The 25,170-nt window shown below is 45.7% G+C and overlaps 2 protein-coding genes across 2 annotated transcripts; both read left to right on the top strand.

Annotated features, from left to right (window-relative positions):
* Positions 1–6,976: 6,976 nt before the first annotated feature.
* Positions 6,977–14,533, top strand: LOC119394610 (glycoprotein antigen BM86-like). The gene is made up of 7 exons (XM_037661929.2): positions 6,977–7,109; positions 9,219–9,332; positions 9,528–9,659; positions 10,457–10,564; positions 11,530–11,595; positions 13,233–13,364; positions 14,265–14,533. The coding sequence occupies exons 3-7, from the start codon at positions 9,632–9,634 to the stop codon at positions 14,444–14,446; spliced, it is 516 nt and encodes a 171-aa protein (XP_037517857.2). The 5' UTR covers positions 6,977–7,109; positions 9,219–9,332; positions 9,528–9,631; the 3' UTR covers positions 14,447–14,533.
* A 328-nt stretch (positions 14,534–14,861) lies between these two features.
* LOC125758588 (glycoprotein antigen BM86-like) lies at positions 14,862–20,884 on the top strand. Its single transcript, XM_049415915.1, has 6 exons — positions 14,862–15,164; positions 16,133–16,221; positions 16,668–16,720; positions 19,026–19,165; positions 19,828–19,998; positions 20,823–20,884. The coding sequence occupies exons 1-6, from the start codon at positions 15,011–15,013 to the stop codon at positions 20,882–20,884; spliced, it is 669 nt and encodes a 222-aa protein (XP_049271872.1). The 5' UTR covers positions 14,862–15,010.
* The last annotated feature ends 4,286 nt before the right edge of the window (positions 20,885–25,170 follow it).

The raw sequence follows: 25,170 nt of genomic DNA, 5'->3' as shown, positions 1-25,170 counted from the left end.
TTATTTGGCTTATGGGTTTAACGTCCCATAGCTACTCATGCTAAAAGACGTCATAGTGGAGGGCTCCACCCAATTTCGACCACCCGGCTTTCTTCAACGTGTACCGACATGACACAATACTCAGGCCTCTCTAGCATTTGACCACCATCCAAACGCGACCCCCGGGGCTGAGATATGCGCTTTTGATCAGCGGGTGCATAAAATTGGGGAAAAGAAACTTGATAACTTGCCACCTGTAAGAAGCGTTAGTAATATTCGACATGCTCACGCTAGATTTGATTTTTTTGCCATGCTGGACCCAACACGGTTTGAACGCAGATGTTCGGTCACATATACGGGACGTCCCAACTTAGTTTAGACAAGTTTATTGAGAAGACAAGCAATAAGTCGCCCAATATGCGGTTATTAAGCCCATACACTTTCGTCAATTATACCGTGTTTGCGCATCTGTGACTCGGCAAGTTTGAAAAAAACAACGAAAAATAAAACAGACAGCGCAATGGGTAAAGTTAGCTGGTACACCTTGTGCACCAGTTGCTGGGATGCCCCTGCATGTGTAAATGCGTCTCTAACGCCATCCTTGAACTCTCTCTACGATTTTTGTTTTAGAAATTGCCAACCCCAAATGTGGCACAGTGGCTATGGTGTTGTCCTGCTTAACAAGTGGTCACAGATTCGATTCCGTGTCGCTGCTGCCGCATAACGACTGCGAGGAGCAGTGTAAGAACGCTTGTATATCGTTGTCTGAGTGCGGTATTATGCAATCTTCCCTCGCTGCACTGTTTGTTGTAATGAGCAGCGCTGTTTTCAAAGCTAAAAATAAGAATTCATTTTAACTTAATTTTGCCACATATCTTTTTTTCTTTTCCTACTCTTATTTGCTACGTGTATGCGCTCTAAACTAAACTAGTTGGTTCGTAGTTACAAGAAATATGCGAGATGTATACGGACGTCCTGTGTATGTTGTGCCCTTCTTGCACTTAGTCATGCTACTTTTCAAAGATATACAAATGAGTGCTCGTTTTTTCTGGTAACAAGGGGGTGTCTTTCATTTCGCCTCGCCACACAGAACAAGTGCAGTAATCGCCACTGTATGTCGCAGAATTTTCCCACTTTATTTTAAAAATGGATATAACTGGCAAGTAATTGAAAAGTGGAAACACCATTTGATCAATTAGAAACCGGTGGCAACCACTCAGCCAACACTATCAGCTGTCTCAAGGAATTCATGTCACTTGGTCAACTTTTCAGCTGACCTACAAAAGGTGCGGTTACTTATGGGCATTGTTCCGTCTGCTATGTTTCGAAGTATTGTATTCGGCTCGTATGCCCGTACGCTTTTGATTGTAAGGACTGTAGTGTCCCAGGCGACATTGTACTCAAAGAACTGGGAGGTAAGTTGATAACGCTCAAAAAGACTGACTGATTGCTAGCATGAGAAGAATGCTGGGCGATTAGAAGGAATGATTACAACATCAACAAGAGTAGGGCAGTACTCGCCCTTTATTTTTTTGTTTCATTGTTGATCGACGAGCGATTCATTTATCAAATAATCTTGCCCATGTTTCTAAAGCATGCTCTGAGTGAGCGAATGGGCAAAGAGCGCAAGTAAATAAGTCAGCACCATCTGCTAATTTTATGCCCCTTGGAGGACGAAAGCATCAATCAATGATCCATAATTTACTAAAAGTGAGTGAGTGAGTGAGTGAGTGAGTGAGTGAGTGAGTGAGTGAGTGAGTGAGTGAGTGAGTGAGTGAGTGAGTGAGTGAGTGAGTGAGTGAGTGAGTGAGTGAGTGAGTGAGTGCCGTTAGCTCAGTAACCAGTAACCACACAAAAGAGAAGTACGAAAAGGGTTCCGTCGCCTTTGCTTATTGAATTGCTCGAATGTTGCCAGATAGTCATAAAGCACTACGACGTATGCTATGACAAGGTTTTCTACTTTCTCTCACGGCGGCTTCCTCTCACTTTTTATGAGTTGAGTTGAGTTGAATAAACTTTATTTGCCCAACGGTTGATATTGTGCCCGGGGCTAGGCTGCCAGGGATCCGCCATTCGAGGAACATCTTTCGAGGTCCTCAGCGACGGCCCTGGCCCGCTGGACGGCCCACTCCTGGTCTTCGGGGGCCTCGCTGAGAAGGGCGGTTCGCCATCGCTCAGCAAGGCGCCCCGCTTCAGAGGGTCCTTCAGGTGTCCTCATCCTTCCTCGTAGTGTATCTTCATTTCTTCCGCATTCCCAAAGTACATGGGCCATATCGGCCCGTCCGTGCTCGCACCACGGGCAGCCAGGCGATGGGTGCAGCGCGGGCCACAGGAGGTGCAGGTGGTAGGGGTTGGTGAAAGTACCCGTCTGCAGCCGCCTCAGGTCAACCGCCTGCGACCTGTCCAGACGCACGTGGGGTTCCGGATATATCTTGCGGTCTTTCCTATAGTGCCCAAGCACCTCGTGGTACGTGGCCGGGAACTCTTCGGCATAGCAGTCGGCGTACATCTGGTCCCTTGCTCCTTGCGGCACGACTTCGGTTGCCGCAACAACGGAGGTGGTGGTGGTGTCAATAGCGGCGGCGCCGGAGCCGGTGGCCTCCACCGCCGTTCCTCCATCGGAGTCCCTCACAACAATGGCGGTGCCTGCTCCCTGGGTAACCGCGTCGCGGCGGGTAAGTTGCCTCGCGACGAGGTGGGCGCGCTCATTGTGGTTGGGCAGGGTGCCGGTGGGTCTTTGGCCGTTGGCATTGCTGCTGTTGCTTTTACGGCTGCTGGTGTAGATAGCTGCAATGTCCCCCATGTGCGCGGGGAACCACTTGAGGGCTTTGTCCGTAATCTTGCCTGACCTGAAGTCCCCAGCCCTGGCGTTTAGCATGCGAGCCACCTCCTCGGACACCCAGCCTTTGGTGTAGTTGCGAATCGCTGATTTTGAGTCGCTGATAATCAACGTGTCTTCCGCACCTCCATGGAGTACCGCGAGGGCTATGGCCATCTCTTCCGCAGCTTCGGCCGACCGCAGCCTCGCAGATGCCGTGACCCGGACCTTTTCCTTCGTATCCACGACCGCCATGGAGAAAGCAGGTACCGCCGCTGTTGGCTGGCCTTGTCGTTGATGTTGCCGCTGGCGCTGTTGCCGTTGTTGTCGTAGCAGTAGTAACGGTGATGGTAGTGGCGCCCCCAGTTCGTCTCGCACGTTCTGTTGGAGCGGCGGTGGTTGTGGTTGCTCCCCGTTGCCGTCGCCGGAGTGCCGTGGATACCTGGCCGCATCGACGAAGAGGACGCCCTCTCGTCTTCCGTGTTGCTTCAGGATCGCTACCGCTCTGCGTTTTCGGCGTTGCAAGTCGTGCACGGGGTGCATGTTCCTGGGGATGTTTTCTGTCAGTATGGCGTCCCTGACTTCTGGTAGCAATGCTTCCTTCAGTCCCCGCGCCTCGTGATATCGAATCCCGAGCTGGTCCAGAATGCGTCTTCCCGTTCTGGTGCCCGACAGCCTCTCGAGCTGTGCGATTCTCTGCGCCTCGGCGATCTCGTCGAGCGTGTTGTGCACGCCCAGCTCGAGGAGCCTATGGCTTTCCGTGTACTGGGGCACACCCAGGGCTGTCTTGAAGGCCTTGCGAATCGCCACGTTCAGCTTGTCGGTTTCGCTCCTGTTCCAGTCGGCGTACGCGGCGACGTACGCTATGTGGCTCAGCGCGTACGCTTGTAGCAGCTTTGTCACGTTGTGTTCCTTCAGCCCTTTCCTCTTTTTCGCTACCCGTCGCACAAGGTGCGTGGCGGCGGCCACTTTCTTCTGCAGTCGCGCAACCAGCTCGCGGTTGGCACCGTTCTCTTCCAGCCACAGGCCGAGCACTCGTATTTTGGACACCATCGGTATTCGGGTCCCCTCCTGCGTCGTGACGTGGATGCCCAAACGACGGGCGTCCACTACAGCCTGCGGGTGAGGTCCTTTTTTGCGCGGTCTATGCAGCAGGATTTCCGATTTATCTGGAGAGCAGACGAGACCCGTGTCTTCGAGGTGCCGCTCCACCTCCCGGACGGCCCGCTGTAGTCTGTCTTGCATTTCGCCGACGCTCGTATTCTCCGTCGTCCACACGGTCACGTCGTCTGCATAGATCGTGTGATTGATACCCTCTATCGCGTCAAGACGCTCCGGTAGCCCGATCATGACAAGGTTGAAAAGCATGGGGGAAAGCACAGAGCCCTGCGGCGTACCCGCACCCCCCATGCCAACCGTTCGCGGCAGAGCCCCGTCGATCTTGACTGTCGCCTTGCGCCCGTTCAGGAAGCTGCTCACGTAACGGTGGAACCTCGCACCGAGATCAAGTCGGCTTATCTTGTCTAATATAGCCGTGTGTTTCACGGTGTCGAAGGCGCTCTTCAGGTCTAATCCGAGCAGGGCGCGCACATGCGTGCTTGGTGCATTAACGACCTGTTCTTTGATCTGCAGCATAGCATCCTGCGTGGAAAGCCCCCTCCGGAAACCGATTATGTGGGTGCCGAAGGCGTCCCGCTTTTCGAGGACCGTCGTCACCCTGTTGAGACAGGCGTGCTCCATGACTTTCCCGACGCAGGACGTCAGGGAGATTGGCCGCATGTTTCGAACCTCTAGCGATTTACCTGGCTTGGGTATCAGAATCACGTCCGCAGTCTTCCATTCGTGCGGAATGCGACCTTCTTTCCAGCATGCGTTGAAGTACTGGCATAGCTTCTCGATGGCGTCATTGTTCAGGTTCCTCAGAATTTGGTTGGTGATCTTGTCAGGACCGGGCGCCGACTTGGTCTTCAGTAGCTGGAGGACCGCTCTGATTTCCTGCACGGAAAAGTCCGCGTCTAGTTCCTCGTTGGGAGCCCCGCGGTATTCGAAATGACTCTGGCCTGCCGGGCGAGCGAGGTGCGTCTGCACGATCTCCTCCTTTTTATGAAAATGTTCACGTATAAGCCACTGACATCTCAACAACAATCATCCTCCTTCCAATAATTCAACAAAACGAAGTTCACCAAGGACACCAGATTCATGGCAGGTAAATGAATTAAGGTTCTTGATTAAACTTATCGTGCACAGGTGGTAAGGCTTCATATTGAAATTAAGGAACACCCATTCATCGACTTCGACCGCTGGCCCGTTTTAGCTCATCTCTATCTACCTGATTTGCTGATTAAGTTGCAGCTGATGAAAGTAGAAGCCAACGACAGACTTGCTGTGATCGCCTCGATCGCCTTTGGCAGTGAGAAATGAGCCACCTTTGAACGATAGCGCGTTGTAATAGAAAAAGGAACTGTATTATATCTAGAATCAGGAATAAACAACATCAATGTATTAAGGCGAAAACCTCGGTTACCTCACCAAACGTGATAATCGACCGTCGGCGTCAGCGGCCCGCGGCGACGGCGTCAACACGAGTGACGCAATAAACATCACGCGATGACGTCACCATATGACGTCATCATGACGTCACATAACGTAACGTGACATGATGATGTCATCCCATCGCCACTTGGACAAAGGTGGGCCCATCACGGAGGCAGTTCAAAACCAGCCGAGGTGCAGAAATCTGCAATGTCTCCTATCCTGGAGCTAACGTAAGACTACGGTAGCTGCAGAAAGCTCTCGGAGGGGGGCGGGGGAGGATCAGTACATAGGCTGAGAAGAAAAAGAACATGGCTTTCGCCTTCGAGTCGTCTAAGGCAAAAGCATAGGGTACCTTGAGACTTTTTGAGCAACCATAGCAGTGCAAGAGCTTTTTTTCGTTCCCAAATATTCCTCATGTCATAAAGTGGAAGTCGTTTATTATTGCGGTAGCAATTATATGGACATTCTCGGCAGATTTTTGCCGTCACCGTCATGTCCCGGATATGTATATGTGTGTATATATATAAAAAGGCACAAAGAAAAATAAAGCAGAAGAAAAAAATTCCGAAGCATCCGACCGGGAATTCAAGCCAGCGACCCCTCCTTTCCCAGCGCGCTGCGTTAGACAACTCAACCACGCGCCATGCATGTGCCAGCGTAATAACGGCCAGTTATTTATACACATCATTTACCGCTGGTGGTACTAAGATCTCGGAAGAGCTTGAGCGTGTTTTCCAATACGCAACGCTCCTACATTTTCTTTAAATATGAAAACTGCCCTTGAGACGTGCACCAAAAAGTGGCCCCTTTCTGTACCCACTCGTGATGTAGGAACGACAAAAAGAACACCGGGCACACCTGCGTCAGACGCCCCCGTGTGGCAGAAAACACACAGAGGTCACTGCACGCACCGCAGTTTAAAAGAAAAAGAAATATCCAAGAGCGTCTAATTCTCCATTGTCGACACTTGCAGCGCGCTGCTCCAGCACAAAGACGTAACCACTGTGACAGTTAGTTCACGCTTGCCCTGTGCATGCGTGTGCGTTCTTTTCGGGCGTCCTTCTTTGTGCTTCAGTGGCGCGCTGCAAGTATCGAGCTGCATGTCGTTCTTCGTGTGACATTCCAATTTCTCGATGTCGCATTCATTGCATCGCCCTTGCGGCGAAACTGTTTTTGTCATGTGCATAATATAGGAAGCACATGTAACTCCTAAGAATATATCCTTACCCGCCACAGTGGTCTAGTGCTTTTGGTGCTCCACTGCTGACACGGAGTTCACGGGATCGAATCCGAGCCGCGGCGGCTGCATTTTCGATGGAGGCGAAAATGGCTCAGGCCCGTCTACTTAGTTTCGGTGTACGTTAAAGAACCCCAAGTGGACGAACTTTCTGGAGCCCTCCACTACATTGTACATAAACAACAGCGCAAAAGACGAGAGTAAGGAAAAGAGAACACACACACGACGCTGTGTCGTCTTCTGTTTTCCTCAGTCCCGCTATTGTTTAAGTACAATGTATTTCAGCCAACTCGCCCACTTTGCCATCCCCTCCTCCGCTACGGCGTCCCTCATAATCATATCGTCTTTTTCGGACGTTAAACCCCAACAATTATATTATTATCAAAGTATATTCTTTGGTCCTCGCAGGTGTTTGTGAATCTTTTGGCAACACGTTTTGCAACGTCCCGTGCAAAGTGGTTCCTGGTGCAAGCGACGTATTTTTCTGCGAATGCCCAAAGAACACCTCGTACTTCGACGCGGCAGAAAAAGGCTGTCTGCGTAAGTTTTATCTTGCCTTTTTACCCCTATTATTTTTGCTAGGTCAAAACAGTATGTGTTTTTATTCACGTGTACTTACGTGAGTCATGTGTATGCATGCACGTTGAAATGCTTACACCTCACAAATGAAAAACAACCGTAACCTCATTTTAAATTCTAGATGAATCAACAAGGCGGTTTTATTCTTTAACATGGCTCACTTAAGTATATGCAGTCGAACCCGACTATATCGAACTCGGGCAAATCAAATTATTTTTCACATGAGGAAAACGTCCGGGAAATTGGCTTTCCCTCACAAGTTCTGGCATTTCCTGCGGAAGAAGACTTTCCCCCATGCAACTGGGAGACCGAGCAGTGCGATTAAGAGGACACTGCGCGGATCGAGTAGAAACTACCACTAACCACCATCTACTTTCCGACCCCATGATACCTCGTCGTTCCGCAGCCGGCTGATTGTGCAGGGTCGCTGTTCGATTCTCTGCTCGTTTTGTTAATGCTGTAGATGCCGTAAAGCAAAAAAAGATGCTGTTCTCCGCAAAGCTGGCGATAATCAATACAGTCGAATTTGGAAAAAGAAGCCTTATGTCGCCACTGCATACAGCATACCAAGACGCACTCTGAGTAAGATATAGAAATATAGAGCCGACAGTAGGGCCAAGGCAGACTTTGTAACGATTACGGCTCCGGACGAGCACGCAATGTGTCGGTGAAATTTTTGAGGCGCTATTTACATCGTTACCATATTTTCTCGCGTGTAATCCGCCCCTGCATGTAACCCCGCATCCCCAAGTACAAGCCATGGAAAAATACAAAATATAAAATCAAAGCCGCGTATTGCCGTGAAGGCATCTTCCTCACAATATCAATGGGCAGTGCCATGAAGCCAACTTGCGCACCGAAATTTACACCGCAAGCACATTTTTTTTTTATGTAAAGTAAAAGTAGACGTTGGCGCACAAATAAGGCGCCAGCTACTCCTTAGCCCTTGAGTGGAGATCGAGCATATAATTCATTAAAAGTTGTATATCGAATTATCCAATATATCGAACTAATTCTAGTTTTATTCTTATTTTTTTTGCGAGTTCGATGTATGCGGGTTCGACTGCAGTCCATACGCAACCAACTTGTGATTCGCTCTCTTCCAGCTTTCGAAACAGCCTTTACAACATATCTTGAACGTGACAACAATGTTCCGCTGTATATGTGCAGAAGTATGAAAACTAAATGCCACAGTGGCGTAAGCTGCAAATAACTTGCAACGTGACTCGAAAGGTGACATGATTTCTTTCACGGCAGTTCTAGCCCTCCTCATGAATAACTCGAACATTCAAAGTTCATGCGCTGAAAATTCCTTGCGTTAGATTTTTCGTAGGTAATATTTGTGCGAAATTCATGTTCATTTGCCGGTAGACCTCACACTGCATGTGTTATCTAGTGTAAGGTTTATTTGTAACATTTACGTTGAGTTTTCGAGTTATTTATTGATTTTGAATAGAACGTCAGCCTTGACAAGGCAGGCTTGTGCCCGCCAGCACGTTTATTGACTGTGAAAGTATGTGTTAGTTATCGGACATGGTAGAGGGAGATTTTAGCCTCTGCACTCGTAGGAAAATTTGCAGCACGCGCAGGTGGGAAGAGTTTTATCAAGGAGAATAAACAATGAAACAGCTCATTCGGGATGCCTACATGAGTTAGTTTTTTGAGCAACTATTGTCCCATTTTGAACGCTACCCACGCATGGAGCTATGTCTTGTGTAATACAAATCTCTTTGCAATTACATGTAATTTTAACTGGTATTTACAAAAGACAGGCTAAGCGTATTTTGTGGACACTTTTGAAGGACAAATTTGCTTTTTCGTAAATAATAAGAATCAAGAGTTCAACGACTCACTGGTTTCGCCCATATCTAAGGCCATACCTGACGCCTGACTAGTCTCAGCTATTGCCGAAAGGAAGTCTTTTCACATTCCGCTACAACTGCCTCTTATTGCACTTAATAGAGCGCGCAAGCAACTTTACTTCATCTGTCCTTTTCACTCAGACATTTTTAGATGAAACTGTGCTCTGAAAGCTAATAAACGTTCGCATCCTTATCTGTCAATCTCCAGCGAAGATATCTTGCAAGACCACGGAATGTGCTATAGGTCATTGCAAACCGATAGATTCCAAGACAGTCGCCTGCTCCTGCGATCACGTCTCCAACCTTACTAGAGAATGTGAAGGTAAGATGTGATGCCTGCATTATCCCCCAACAGCATGCTTAAAACATCATTGCCCATGTAGTAAAGTCCTACATGATGTTGAAAACTAATGTACCTGTAACTTCGAGAGCAAATATTAAAGCTTTCCTCTAAGGTGTATTAAGTCCAACTTTACGCTTGAGTTACTCCCATAATGCGTACATTGATCATCTACAGTGGAGCCAAGCTTTCGGGAAGACTGTGAAAAGAAAGGAGGTCGAGCCAGAGTGCCTGAAAAGTGGCAGCAAGGACCCATATGCGACTGCGGCGATTGGGCGGCCATGGATGAAGCGGCGGGGAAATGCGTTCGTAAGTAGGCCTAATGCAGCTCTCTTTTTTAAAATTTTCTTACTGTGGGCTCTGACATATATTTGTTAGTGTACTCTAATAACAGTTCCCAGCATAAAGACGCCTAAATTCTGGACGTTAGTCGTTCGGTTGCTGATGTTCATACAAGGAAAGATTGCACTGGCGTCTGTCATCACCGATTGCTCTTTTGGCTATGTAGGTTGCATGTTCCTAAGGGGGCTTACCTTGTGCACATGGACTATTGTGCCAAGTAACCTTGGCCAGCCTGACGGTGCTTTCATTTTTCTTACATTTAGTCGGTTTTACTTACTTTTTCATCGTTATTGGGCAGTCACACCTATGCAGTCACAAAGTTTACACGCCATTCGCATTGTCTGCGGCGTCATTGTTACATTACTACGTCTTTCGTGTAAGTCTCTAAAGGGAGCTGTGTAGTGGGTCAGCACTTGCCAAATGTTGAACTATAAGAAGACGTGCGTACTGCTTTGCTCTCGATATGAAGCAAAACATAAGAGGGTTACGATCGTGGGAGAACTGGAAAGAGAAAAGTGCATGTAATATGGAGTATCTATACTCAGATGGAATTACATATTTCATTAAACGATACACAGAGAAAGCAAGGAATGCAAGGTAGATTATAATTATTCAAAGTTGTGCGAGAGCACAAGTAACCGTACGGTGTTTTTAGACAACTGGGGTCATGTTGTGCAAAGCGTATCTTAATCACCTGCCATTAAGCTTTCTATTTTCTGAAATATTGAGCGTTGAACCACTTTCTATTTGTGTGCTCTTTGCAGCCACTACTTGCTTGCATCCGGGAATCAGCTGCTCTCACCTCTGCAATAAAGGTTTGCTTGGCAGAGACTCGCGTTGTTGCAAAGGTTGGGACCCGAAAGACTGCTCAAGTACGTGGCTTTGCCGCTACATAGGAGTTGTGAAAGATCATAATGTGCATCTAATGTGCAATGTACCGATGCTTTACTTTCTCGATGAAAGCTGCACTTTGTTTTCTGTGTCATCTGTCTTTCTTTAGTAAATTACTGTTGAAACCTCGCTCTACGACAGCAACTTCTACTCATTCAGTTCGATAAACTAAAAACTAGCTGAGAATACGAAGGACCAGTTTAAGACAACAGGACCAGGTGGTCTGCTTCATCTAGTTTTTCGTGTTTTTGTTTTATTTTAGTTTTTATTGTGCCAACTGGGCAAGTATACCTCCTTGTTTCTTAGTTTGATGCTTGCATGACAAAGGAAATGGGATAATACATAGAAAGAATAATATAATTTGAAAGCCTTAAATACCAGTGCAAAACGCGTAACATTTTGACGAACTGTTTTTCAAACTTATAGTTTTCGAAATTATCTGAGAGCAGCACGAATAGACAAGCTTTAAGGATACTGAGAGCGAACATTTTTTTCTCGTCTCTTCGGTTAACTAAAGAGCCCGCACTGCCTTATCGGCATTTACACGCCGTGATGTGGCCGTGGCAATGTTGATCATGCAGGTCAAATTTACTACTTATCTCGTTCATAACAGATGCAGCTACGCCGCTTCTACTAGGGTGCGAGTAGTGATGATGAGTACGTACGAAGATGAGGAAGTAGAAGCGCACGTATAATACAGCCTTTAAAATCCCGTCCTCGCTTTAAAAAGCAAGTGACCTTGCACATTGCTCGGAAATGTGACTGTTCTTGAAGGAGCGGTCTTGCACATGTGGCAGCCACAGCATGCGCACAATTCCGCGCTCTCGCATGATGCAATAACCCTAGTATACTTATCGGCTGACGACGAGAGCCTGGCGAGAAAACTGTGGATACGTTGGCAAGTCTAGCAGTGTAACGTTTAATTTTCCGTTCTTGCTGTTTTTAGAGGTTCCTCCAGAACAGACATTCTGTTCTCCTGGTACAACCTGGGACGACGATGACGGGTGCATTGGTAAGATAAAATATTTCATCTATTTCGTCTGATTTGGCTTCTCAATCTTGAGTATCTCTGGTATGAATGATACTGATGACACTAAGGTACACACATTGGCTACGTTTACGCTCTTCCTCTAACGCGCATCGTGTGGCGCATTATGGTTTGCGAGACGAATTCAAGGAAGTACCTAGGAATATTTCTTCTATTGAAAGACTAAACGCAGTGTTCATTTAAGTACATCGACCACGTTGAATGAAGTTCTCTATATAAAAACTACCCCCCGAACGTTTTGGTCATTGACGTTATCGACGGGTGCACACTAGGCATTCTGCAAGATATAATACAGCAGGGCAACATCGAAGTGAAGTGTCAATTGCTTTAGGGCAGTGTTAACAAAGACAACGTTATCTATGACATTGACACGAACGGGTACAGAGCGTAGACTGCCTGATATTTACAGAGCCTTCTACCCAAAGGGATAATATCCGGTAGATAGGTCGCCGAGATACCATGTGCTAAGTGGTGGCTGAATCTCATGTCAAGGTTGACACCTTTTTTCATTTAGTCCATTTATTTCATAACCACTTTCTTAGCGGACTGAAGATTTTATACGTCATGCATAATTTGTATACAAACTCGGATGTGCGTGCCAAATGTGCGTGGGATCACGCTGGATGCACCTGTCATGATATGATCCTCGAGTTCGTGGACTGCCGCAGTCCACGTCACGCTACTTTTAAAGATTATCCTTAACTGAAGAGCAAGTTGCCTATGCTTACCGATGTGACAAATCGATGTTTTGTTCACAAAAAAAAAACGCTGAAGTTGTTTGGCCCTGCCCACGTCACCGCCAATGGTACCTGCCCAAGAAAGCAGGTACGCGTCACGTGATGATATTTTATTGATACCAAGGACCTGTTTCAAAGAAGTAACGGTTGTCTGTCAGCGTTTGTGTTCTGTTCGTTTTCTTTCCTTAGTCAGGGTCACGCAGCACAGATCGCAAAGAAATGTTCGATTACCAACTCGCTCAGCTAGTGGTTTCAATCGTCCAAGAAGACTGTGGCAACTGCGCAAGACGCCAGTACACCCACTGCGTTTTCTACCGTTCCACTGCAGTGCCTGTCCCAGGATCAGCACAGGCCGCATAAAAAAGCCAGAAAGCATGACTACTTAAGGAATCACATATTGAGGTGCTCAGTGAGGCACATGCAGCGTGCTAGTCACACTCTGACAGACACCGCATTTGCTAGTTAATGCCACTTCCCCATGGGCAATTCATTATAATACTGCAAATAATTAACTTGCGTTAGAAAAGAAACTTGTGTGTGTTGGTTGTAATTGATGTTTAACAAGCTAGAGTGCTAAACAAAGGACACCGTCCTGTGTCATGATCCTCTTTTCCTGTGTCCTCGCCTGTTTTCAAGAAATTTCAAGAAAGCTCCTGGTAATAGCTGGAAATAGGTTTTTCTCTTTAGTTGCTTGGACCTACGGGTGTCACAAGCTCTCCTGCCCAAAGATTTCGGAAAGGGGTCAAATTATTTCATTTTCTTCTTAACTTCGAAGAAGCCCTGGTCCTCGTAATGTTGGTGTGCTTGTAATTATTCGCATTCCTGCATCAGTGCTCCATCAATAATTCGTTTTTCTTTAATTAGATGCGTGTACGTTACATGAAGCAAGGCTGCTCTGTCCACACGGGTGCCGGAGACCCAGTGAAGGGCAGAAACCCTACGAGTGCATCTGCAAGGAGGGAAGTGTTTTATCCGACGATGGAGTCACGTGCGAAGGTACATATGACACTTAAATGCTGTCAGCTTGACTCAATTTGTCATAGTGTTGCCACGGATATGTACATAACAATTAATGCGGCGATGCTTTCGGTCAAGCCACACGTGTTTCCACTAATAAGTGATATTACAGCACGGCTGTCTAGAAATCTTATTTCGCGTGCTTCCAATGAATTTTGGCATTCCAAAGGTGCGAAAAAATAAGAACTAAATGCATGGGCGTCGGCGAGGGTGCTAAAGGGGCACTTGCCTCCCCTCCCCCCCCCCCCCCGCCACCCGCCGCCCCCCTCCCAAGCCACACCAACGCTTACTGTAGAGGGATGTAAAGGGTGTTTTCCCATCTTCGACATTACACCTCAGATTTGCTCAGCATTTTTTTAAATTTCACTCATTAGCATTCACTCGAAGAGCCGTGAGATTACTCAACTGAACATGCACGCGCTATAGCTATGCTTATACTTTCAAACCAAGAAGCACTGCTGATTTTTTAATTCTTACCTACGAGGCATTCCCTCATTTTACCCGTATATCAACTTTACCCGTAAAGTGCACTCTAAAAGTAGACTGCCTGTTACTTTTTTCGGTGGCTCCTGACTTGATACGTATATTACTCTCTCTAAAGATACACGTTAAATCTTTTTTGGAGGTCATTATACTCTCTTCGGAGCATCGTGGGAGGGACGACTCTCCGAGAGAGAGTTAAAGTGTGTCTTTAGAGAGAGTTATATACGTGGCAAGTCAGTACTCACCAAAAAAACTAACAGGCAGTCCTTTTCTTTTTTAGTGTGCACATGTTATCATGCTCGAATTTTTAGTGCAACATTTTAATTCACATCTTTTCGTCTACTCGTTCTTCTATCTTCTTTTGCAATTTAGGGCAATACCCTCTCTTTTTTTCAGAGATTTCTCAAGTTCGCTCTTGCAACGACACGGAAAAGCAATTGTGCCGATCAGACCAGTCGTGCTCCGTGAAAGGCACACGGGTTGTATGCAAATGCACAGAAAACGAGCAGCTCGTCGACGATGTCTGCACTAGTAAGAGTCCACTTGTAACGGCTCAGCCGAACAGTATTGGAGTATAAACAAACATTTGTGGTGGAACAGACTGGCCCATATTTAGAATCGAAGGGAAAGTTGAAAATTTTTCACTATCCCAGAAATAAAATTTGTAGAGGAGTCAGCTTTGCTGCAGGTGTATTCTGTAGAGCCATTAGTCACCAAAGAATTTAGGTAAGGTAGAGAAGCCATATGCAGGGGGAAATGTGGACGTAAGGACTCGCGAGCTTCAGCTCTGGACAGCATTGATTATTAAAGGGGTAAGAAGTTTTGGTATACCATAGCCTAAGCAAGACAAAGCGGTCACGTGACCTAAAGCAGGGCAACATGATCAACAACAGGAGTACGTTATACCTATCATACATGATCGGTACTATCAGTGCTACGAATACGAGCGTATGTTATGTATCTCAAACGCAACCTTTCATGTGACAAGGGGTGCGCGTCGCTGCATTCACACATCGTAGTGTCCCTATATTACCTCAACAAAAACAAAGCCAAATATGTGGGATATCAGCTTTTTATTTTTCTCGAGGCGTGTCTTTGATTTAAGCAGTCGAACAAAAATCGCAAACTGAATTCGCCTTTATATGCGTACGTTGTTGTGTACTCACTCAGGCAAGTGCATCGCTTCCGACTGTCACGAGAGATTCATGGATTGTTCAGTAGCCCACGGTAAAGAAGACTGCTCCTGCCCTTGGAAACACCGGATGACTGACGTATACGGTGCGACATGCACATTACGTGAGTACGCTAACTACCATGCTTGCCAAAGGTTAAGATACATAATTGACTGTGCATGGGCATCTACCTCTCTTTATCGACGGGCGTGTCTTCTTTGCCGGCGCGTCAAGTTGACAGGAAAAAATAATCAAAAGAAATGGCGTTTCAGCCTAATACTGCCAATAAAAAGAAGTAAACTACTGTAGGGTAGTTGTGTTCTTGCGTCGGGGTAATTTAGGAGCGGAATAAAAGCATAACGCTAATTATAATGCTTCCAATTAGGTAGGATGTCGTAGTTAGATTTGCAAGCGTTCTATTTAAACTCCCTGCCTTTCCTCTATCCCTTCTCTCTCTCTCTCTCCTTCCTTCTCTTTGATGAGTAGGAGCTTATTCGTATGCTTCAAATCAAATAGCTCTTCACAACTTCATAAAATACGTGCCAAAACAATGGTCTGATTATCATGAAAGTCCACCGCAACGTGATACTACGGATTAACTCAACCAGCATTGGGTTCTTTGTCGTGCTCGCGAAGTTTAAATACCTGATCGATTTCGCGTTTTATCTCCATCGAAATGTGGTCGCCGCAGCCCGGACCAAATCATGGCCGACCGGTTCGGATAAAGTTCTAGTCAGCTAGGCACTTATTATACTCACAAATGTTACTATTTCTATCTGTTATTTTAGCTGAACGTGCAGATAAAATATTATCTCCTTGCGCTATATTCATATACCTCTTCATATGCTTTAAGGGTGGCAATGTGGGCTTGTTATTACATCGGAAGCGAATGTGTTTAAAATAAGACACACTGGACACACAGACACGTGTGTGTGTCCAATGGCCCTTCGCTTATCCACGTCTTACCCGGCGCTCAGCCACTAACACTCAGGATATAATTCATTCGCGTGCGTGCGCGTCATTGTATATGATCAGAAAGTAAAAAAAAAACGAGCAGTCTATAAGTACCTGATGTCTTGCTTTGCTTTGCAGGTCAGTATTACTACACTGTCTCCTTCAAGCTCAACACCTCCCTTGAATCTCAGAACTGTAGTGTCTACGCTCCACGCGTAAAAGCTGCGGTTGGTACCACGTTAGCTATCTTTTGTTGTCGCTTTCATATGTCGCGTAAGAAAGAGTTCAGCGCGGGATACTTTACTCTCCCTCGAATGCTGAAGTGACTCTTTGGCACAGGATAACTTCCTCTTGGGCGAGTTGCTGTTTGCTAAACACACTGTCGTATGTTCAGCAAACATACTTCGGTTTGTTTTACAACAGAAAGTAAAAGAAAGCGAAATGAGGAGACGAAAGAAAGAGAGGTTGGAACAGACTGAAAGCAGTGATGGTACACACAACGTTTGACACTTTGTGTGTTTGGAAAGGATGTGTGTACTCTACCATACCTTTAGTGCGCCGTCGTGTGTGTGTGTGTAAATTTTAGGTTACTTAAAGTATTAAGAGCTGAATTCCCCGGAGTGCCTTCAGTTCAGGTTTAGTTCATTATGTTGTAACGTTTTTTTGTTTTCAGATGAGAACGGCACTTGGTTACCAGGTGCATGCGGTGACGATTGCCAATTGCACGTAAGTGATCATGCTTTTATGCTCAGATATGCATTACTCAGATATTGCGCAACAAACCACTCCACCTACGCAAAGACATAACAGGATAAAACTGCGAATCAACGCTTGCGCAAGAACCCCCAACTCCTTAGGTGACAATGTTATCGATGGCTTGCTCACACACATCTGACCAAGTGCATCGCTAAGCTCGGCTTCAACTATAAGACGGGTGATCTCTTCTTTATGTTGACCAACAATAACGGTGTTCTGGAACAATAATTGACAACCGCATGCATGAACGTGGAGCGCCAGAAACCCATCAGGCGCCAGTCTATTTGATTTGTAATGGTGCTGTCTTAATCGCTCATTGACGCACCTGCTGGTTTGGCCGACGTATTCCTTGCCACAAGAGAGCGAAACACGATAAATGACAAAACTCTTGCAATCGACAAATTTGTTTTCATGCCTTTTTGTGCAACCAGCTTTTTCTGCTCTAACTGTGTCATGGCGCACAGTTTCCCGAGCTTATCGGGCACTGAAAAGAATACCTTAATATCATCGCGTAGTGCCACCTTCTCGAGATTAAGTGACAGCTGGTGAACAGAGGGGATTACAGCGGTGCGTCTCGTTTCTCTCGTTACGCGGCCATGTGCGTTACACTGGCTTGAAGTTCCGCGACTTCTTTTTAACTGTATCTGTGCGACAAACACTAAAACATGATCAGGATAGCCAGATTCTTTTAGGCGTGATACCTGTTTCTGGAAGCTATGCTTCGTTACGTGGGCACAAGATTTGTTCAATGCGTTGCTGAGACACATCGTCGCGATACCTCTCTTGCACGGTGTTCTCTCTTGGTTAGTTTCGAATGATTCGAACGAAATGGGAACATAGCTCCCATTTCCCAAACGAAGCGTAGCTGTCACATGTTCTCCACCTGTCACATAATCTCAAGAAGGTGGCACTACGCGATAATATTAAGGTAGTATTTTCAGTGCCCGTTAAGCTTGCGAAACTGTGCGCCATGACAAATACAGTTAGAGCAGAAAACGTTGGTTGCCCAAAAAAGCATGCAAACAAATTTGTTGATTGCAAAAGTTTTGTAATTTATCGTGTTCCTCCCTCTTGTGGCAAGCAATACGTCGGCCAAACCAGCAGGTGCGTCAATGAGCGATTAAGAGAGCACCATTACAAATCAAATAGACTGGCGCCTGATGGGTTTCTAGCGCTCCACGTTCATGCATGCGGTTGCCGACCATTGTTTATGAACACCGTCATTGTTGGTCAACATAAAGAAGAGATCACCCGTCCTATAGTTGAAGCCGAGCTTATCGATGCGCTTGGTGAGTTGTGTGTGAGCAAGCCATCGATAACATTGTCACCTAAGGAGTTGGGGTTCTTGCGCAAGCGTTGATTTACAGTTTTATCCTGTCATGTTTTTGCTTAGGTGAAGTGGTTTGTTGCGCATTATCTGAGTGATGCCACGTGTTCAGCTGTCTGCCTGGTTTTGATGGTATATAAGCGGTCTGGTTCTTGAAAATAAACATGTTGTTGCTAGAAGCGCTGTGTGGTGTTCCTTTGTGCCTTCTCGTGTCCCTGTGTCCTTTCGCGCTACACCAAAAGCCTTTCATATGAGTAACCAACAAGCCCACGTTGCAACCCTCATCTATACAAGCATCATGTAGTGTGAAGAGACGCGTTGACACTTGTAATATTGCGTTGCAGGTGTGTAATGTCCCACCAGGCGTCACACCATGCGAAGCGCGCAAAGAATGGTTGGTCTAAAGGTTCACCCATTACAAAGCGCTGAGGCGTAATTGATCACCATCATCAGACATAGCATCAGCACAGGCCACGAAGCTGCACAAGTTGTGCAGCTTTGCAAGTGTAAGTTAGCGTAATGCTGTACGGACGCGAAGAGGTTACTTCGCTACTTCGCGAAATGATGAATTATGGCGTAGTGGGCACTTCGCAAATGAGAATTTCAAACGATCAATGTTACCCGCACAAATGTTCCCTTCTTCAATGCACGGTTCAGGTGTCCACCGATAGGCGAAACGAGCACGCAAGCGAGTGAGAAGGCGATGCGAACTGGGCCCTATTACGCTATCGCGTTTTGCTCTTGAAGGCGAAGCTCAAGCGTCCTCCAAGTTTTTTTCGTCACCGCTACGGAACGCGAGTTCTCGTCACATTGAGTTCTCTGGGGTCAACTTGAGCTTCACACTAGAGCGAACAAAGTGTTTGTACTGATTGTTCACGTAACGCCCAGGTCGTTACCTGCGATAATATGCCTTCACAGGGTACACGAAAGTAATTTTCTACTCTACAGAGACAACATCACGGCACGACTCATTCTGAACGATCCACTTCCAAAGCCGTTGCAAAAGAGACTTCAAGCGTGCGAACACCCGATTGGAGACGTTTGCATGCTTTATCCGATGCTTCCTATTGTAAGAGGTTCAGCAACAGGTAAGCATTTAACCAAGTTCCGTCGTATGCTGACAGGAGCTAAGAAAAACGACATTTCAATGTTGCGATAAACTCGAGTATAAATGCTGCATATAACGCTCAAGCATTAATAATACTGTTCTTAGCCGCTTACTTTGCGCCCGAAGAGGAAGTCGAAGTGTTTTTTCCTTGATTCGCCATTTTTTTTGTGGCTGAATCCACTTTCCCAGTGTAAATATTATTTATATAAGCCTATCTTCCGGCATCTCTTCGTGTCAGTACTGCTAATAACACGTTGATCACGTTACCGAGCCAGACGAATCGTCTTTCTTACGTTGAATTTTAAAATACAAAGTTATTCTTTAAGTACCGAGGGTTCGACTAAAAGGGATATTCCAGTTGTGATATCTCGGTACACTACTTAGAACTCTCACTGGTTAAGTAATATTTTAGACATATAAGGCAATACGGGCGAACAAGTCGTTTTATTTCCTCATTTGAAACAGGGTTTCGACTTTGAGGAATCAATTTTGTGAAGACAAATACACTAAGATGATTGATGCATACGTGTTTTGCCGATTACCAAAGATGATGGTTCGCATAATTTGTTGCACAGACTGAATTCGGAAGTCTCTTCTCGTTTACGTTTTCTTTCTTCTGACTGTGGGCAAAAATTATTGCAGAAATTGAGGAAGAAAACCTCTGCGATAGTTTGCTGAAAGACCAGGAAAACGCCTACAACGGCGTGAACGAGTGCGTCAAGGCTGGCGATATCTTTTGGTTCAAGTGCAAACAGGGCTATCGGGAGGTGAAGGTAAAGACACAGGGTCGCCTCAAGCGCTCCATTTGCGAAGGTAAGTGGCGTCACCTTGCAATGAATTGCGGAAGCAAAACGGCACATCTCGTCAGAGGCATTTCACGTCGACACGGGATAGGTGTAGAAAATGTAGCGAAGCGTGTAGGATGATTCCTTCGTTTCTCAATGATAAAAGACGATCGCCTCTCTTATTAAAGGCGCGAGGACAAATATAGAGTATGTTCTGCTCCGACTAAAGTAAATAAGCATAGTAGATAACGCAGGACGGTAATATACAAAGTTGACTTGCTATGACGTAGATTATTCACGTCGTAGATTCTTGTAGTAAATCTCGCAGAGTGTCTTGCTTGACTTTTGAGCGGGCGTTTTCTCAAGTACTTTTGTCAAAATGCTTGTTCCTAGTCGCTCCTTTCTTGTTTCATACAGTTATTAGCTTCAAGCCTTATTCCTCGTTTGACCTGTCTTGAATAGAGTTTAGGATTGCGTAAAACAAAGCAGTTTACTTTCTTTGGGCTAAAAGACGTTCCTCTGCAATAATGACATGGCTAATGTCTACAACTATGCTAAAACATGTTCTTAAAGTCAGAGGCAAAGTGTTGTCACTAATATTTTAACGTGAATCTGCCTCCCCCTCTATGTTTAGCAATGCATAAAGACATACCCCTCCTTCCCACCGCCCCCGCCTCCTCCTGAAATACACGGCACATATATAAGTTGCCCTCGGGGCCCCTTGAGCAAAATTGCTTTGCTTCTTAAGAAAAAAGAGACCTTGCGCACGGGCTGAAACTAAATATTGCAATCAGTGAACTGCATCCTAATGTTTCTTTTTCGTATGCTGTTATTGTTAATTTTTTTTTTCAGTTGACCCCGAGGCTCCCACACCACCACAGGGTAAGCAACACTTGTGCGTCGCTAATAAATGAAAGCATTTTTTTTCCTTAGTGGTTACCTAAAATCACTAAAGAAAAGATGTGCTCCACATGGCTATTGCATCGAGGTGCAGTGAGAATAGTTAGGTAGCACATGTGGTTTCGCTGAGTAATTCCGTAGAGAACGGAGCCGGAAACTAGCCCTCTGTGTCCTTAGTAAACATAACTGCACGTATAAAATGTATGCGTACTGTCATGTGTTTAACCATATGTGGCGATGACGTTGTTTACCGTGGTACGCCGCGCAAAATATAGAATGTTTTTTTTTAAACAATATCTTGCAGTTTTACACATAGTAAATTTTCAATAACCTATGGATATTCGTTGAATAAATCCTTTTTTTTAAAGAAGGAACGGCGAAATTTTTATATTCCTACCTTGTATAGTCACTGTTTTAAAGTTAATAGTCCTTCTGTACGCTTTTGGTGCACAAAGAAAAAAAATACTATACAGTTACGCAGATCTGTGGTTTCCATTTAGTGAAGGCGCGTTAAACGAAGAAGGCGGGAAACGAAAATACGCACCAAATGAGAACTACAAATTATGCGGCTGGACTCACGCATCTCTTAGGCACATTCTCTGGAAATGTGCGGTTATAGGCGAAGAAAATGCAGTCTCCCCAGATGAAGCTGCGGCGCGGTGGACGGGCGCGCTGCGGAGCTCAAACCTGCAAGATCAATTGTGGGCCATCCAGCAAGCCCGTGAGGCGGCGAGGAGACAGGGTCTCCGGTCCTCCTCGGGGGCGGCCTAGGCCCAGGCCACGAATTTGCCAGAGTTCAGAATAAAGTTGCTACCACTACTATACCCACAATGTCGAAGCGGTGGCTGTACGTAGAGCTAAATCTAAGCTGTTGTTCCGAGAAATTTTGTCACATAAAATTGTAAAAGAAAGTGTCGACGATTAGTTGACTCTAATGATGTTCCGAAAGTCATCAGTTGATCACGATGCCGACTCGGACATCATGCTCTGTTTTCTATAGACCCATGCCTCACGGTCGGCGCCGAAGTATGCGGAGACGTGCGCTGTGAGCCGTACAGTGACAACTCGGGTTTCACCTGCAAGTGTGGCATTGATTTCTTCTTTGATGCGACGGAGAAACGCTGCTACAGTAAGTAGCCTTCTCGCCCTTATGCCATGCGCTTACATATCTCTGGGCAGATTGTACAGCAGAAATTAATGATATATCTCTAAGTTTACGTTGGAATAAGAGATCAGTTGTTCTCTTATTACATCGTTCATGTAGTGCTATCGTGTAGGATTATTAATTTTTATAGCGCAACAGTGGCAGCTCGTTGTGACCGTTTTAGCAATTAGCGAAGCTGCTGCATGATTACATTAATATTCAATCATGTTTATCATTTGCCGCAGATATGAAGTCCTGCAGAGTGCACAAGTGCGAGCGAGGGTTGTGTGTGGATCAGAACGGCACCTTTCCTGCAAGCTGCCAATGCAACGACTATCCCGACTTGCAGTTGAACTGCAGAGGTAAGCAAAAGAAAGCAGTCATCCTTTCCGGCCCATTTACTGTCCATTGTATTGTGAAGGCGTCGTTCAGCGATCTACAATTAAAGGAGTGCCACATAGGCCATCTTTCATTTTGAGCCCGCGAATTCTATAATCGCCCACACCACTCAATCCGTTATAGCCCTCCACTGTACACAATCGCGTTCCTGCGTCACCCATTTTGTTATTAGGATAGATAATCCTAATAATCCTGATTTAATGCAAGACGATAATATTCCCTTATTACAAGTACGAAGGCAAAAATCTAGATTCCAATTTCTTTCTCCACTTTTGAATAACAAAGCAGCTTTAGATCCAGCCACGTATTTGACACCCCTAACTAGCAGGCCCTCCTGACACCACCAACAAAACGCCCAAGCCCCATATTTTTCCTGCCGTTAGTGAATGTAAATGTCTTACTTACGGGGTCGTGGCTTGCCTCGTCGTTCCAGAGCACTGTTATATAAACTAAGAGTCGGCTCTGCATTGGTGCGCGAACGCTTATACCTTCAAGGGTGTGTAAACGGTTCGTGGTGTGCAGCTTGTGGCTCCAGTGAAACACTTGAGCATCTTATATTACACTGCCCTGCATTTGTTACGCAGCGGGCCCTACTGATTAAGGAATAAAAATTCCTTGCATTTAAGTGCGCGACTATTGACTATTACCTCTATCCGAGAGGGTGTGTTTCTCGACGCGACCGGGCCCATCGAGCTCTGCTGACCTTTATGGACCAAACGGATCTGGCCACCCGTTTATAGACATTTTTTTTCGTGTTTGTACCTATTTTTTGTCCAAGTCTTCGTGAATTTTCCCTTTACTTTCCCTTCTTCTTTCCTCTTTCTCTCCTCTTTTACTCTTCCCTCCTCCCGAAAGACTAGGCAGGCGCTTCTAAACTTCGAAACTTCGAAAACGTATCACGCGCGTAATTGCTGCCGGTTTAAAGCATGCCACCCATTACAAAAGGCGCACACATTAGTGCGCGCATTCTTTTACACACACGTAGTGGGTACGCTGTTGTCATAAAAGTGCTGTTGAAGCGGGCGGAAACCTTTACCTTTACTATATATGTATGTCGAGAGAAAGAGAGAGAGAGAGAGAGAGAGAGAGAGAGAGAGAGAGTGTGTGTGTGTGTGTGTGTGTGTGCACGCGTGTGTGCGTGTGTGTGTTTATGTGTGTGTGCGTGTGTGTGTGTGCGTGCGTGTGTGTACATGCGTGCGTGCGTGCGTGCGTGCGAGACCGGGCGACTGAACATAATGACAAGCGAAACAGAGCATAATGAGGATGGGGCCGTATATCGCTATCGCGTTCAACTCTTAAGGGCGAAGCTTAGGCGTCCCCCAGTTTTCTTTTCTTTCTGTCTATGTGTATCTATGTACGCAAATCAAATAAATAAATAATAAACAAGTGATCAGATTGCAAAGGAATGTTCTTGAGCATTTATTGTTGTTGTTATGCCATTGCTACTCATTCTGTGTTTGTACTGACCACCCTGTTGTACCACGAGTCCGCAGTATTGAATAAATAAATACAAATAAATAAAAAGCCAATTATCTCTCCTGTCAATCACATGACCATCAGCCTGTGCAATTTCACATAATTTCGCGATAAGACATAATTTTTTGTGATAACGTTAGGCCTATCTGTCCCGACGTGGGAGCGGCCCGCTACGTGCTAGTTCACGCCCCGACGGACCTAAATAAAGTTTTTCCATACCATACCATACGTAGACTATAGAGTTTATATCCATGCCTGACTGGATTAACCTACGATATTAATCGGTTACTTTACACGGTCTCAACTTCACAGTAAAAGAGGCTGTCCGCGCAAGATGTGCAGAACAGGACAAGGTTGCGAAGATAAATACAGACAACAGCGTCACATGCGAGTGTCCACCGCACACTAAACTCATCCACGGATCCTGCAAGCGTAAGTAGTGTGCAGCTAGAGTGCTTTTGGAAAAGTTCCAGCTAATAGAATGGTTGCCTGAATATTTCGTTGAAGCGTAATTCGCTTGCTGCCATAAGTGACGAAAGCGCGCTCGCTTACACATGATCGCATTTTCTTACGATGGCTGGCACGTGTCTGTGAGAGTACGTAATTCGTATCTTCGTAAGAGAAGTAACTATGTTTTAATCGACTCCTATGCGTGCATTATACGTCTTACTCTTTCATGAATGGGATATTTCATGTGTTTATGCATCTGTGCCAATTTCGAGCTGAGCTTTTTGCCAGATTCATTAGCATTGGTGTAGCCAGGGTGTGAGGTGGGGTGAGGCTCAACGCCCTCCCCCCCCCCCTCGAAATTTTTCAGTTTTGCATGTGTATATATATACATACAAATGCACGCGCGAACCTACATAAATGGTAGTTGAACCCTCGCACTTCCCCTGAAAAACATTCTGGCTACGCCTCTGTTGATTAGTGTGCAGGCCGAACATGTGTCGAAGGTTTATCGCAAACTAAAGATTTGTCGCCATTATGTTTTGAAATTTTGATATTAGAACATCTTTCGTCAACGTCTTTTTATTAGGGATGGGCGAATAGTGAATTTGAGGTTCGAAGCGAATCCGAAGCGAATAGTGATTTGGTCGAATAATTTCGAATCGAATAGTTCGAACAGTATTTACCGCATATTATTAAGAAAAATGAGCATTTTTGTCATGACCCTTGCACAATATTTTTTTATGATTGGAACTAGGTATGAGTGAATGTCACTTTTTTGGTTTGATATGAAGTGGAAGCAGCCTTGAATAGTATCAAAATTTGAATAGCAAT

Source organism: Rhipicephalus sanguineus, chromosome 5 (assembly GCF_013339695.2).
Source record: "Rhipicephalus sanguineus isolate Rsan-2018 chromosome 5, BIME_Rsan_1.4, whole genome shotgun sequence".
NCBI classification, from domain to species: Eukaryota; Metazoa; Arthropoda; class Arachnida; order Ixodida; family Ixodidae; genus Rhipicephalus; species Rhipicephalus sanguineus.
This window is presented reverse-complemented; position numbering and strand designations above follow the sequence as displayed.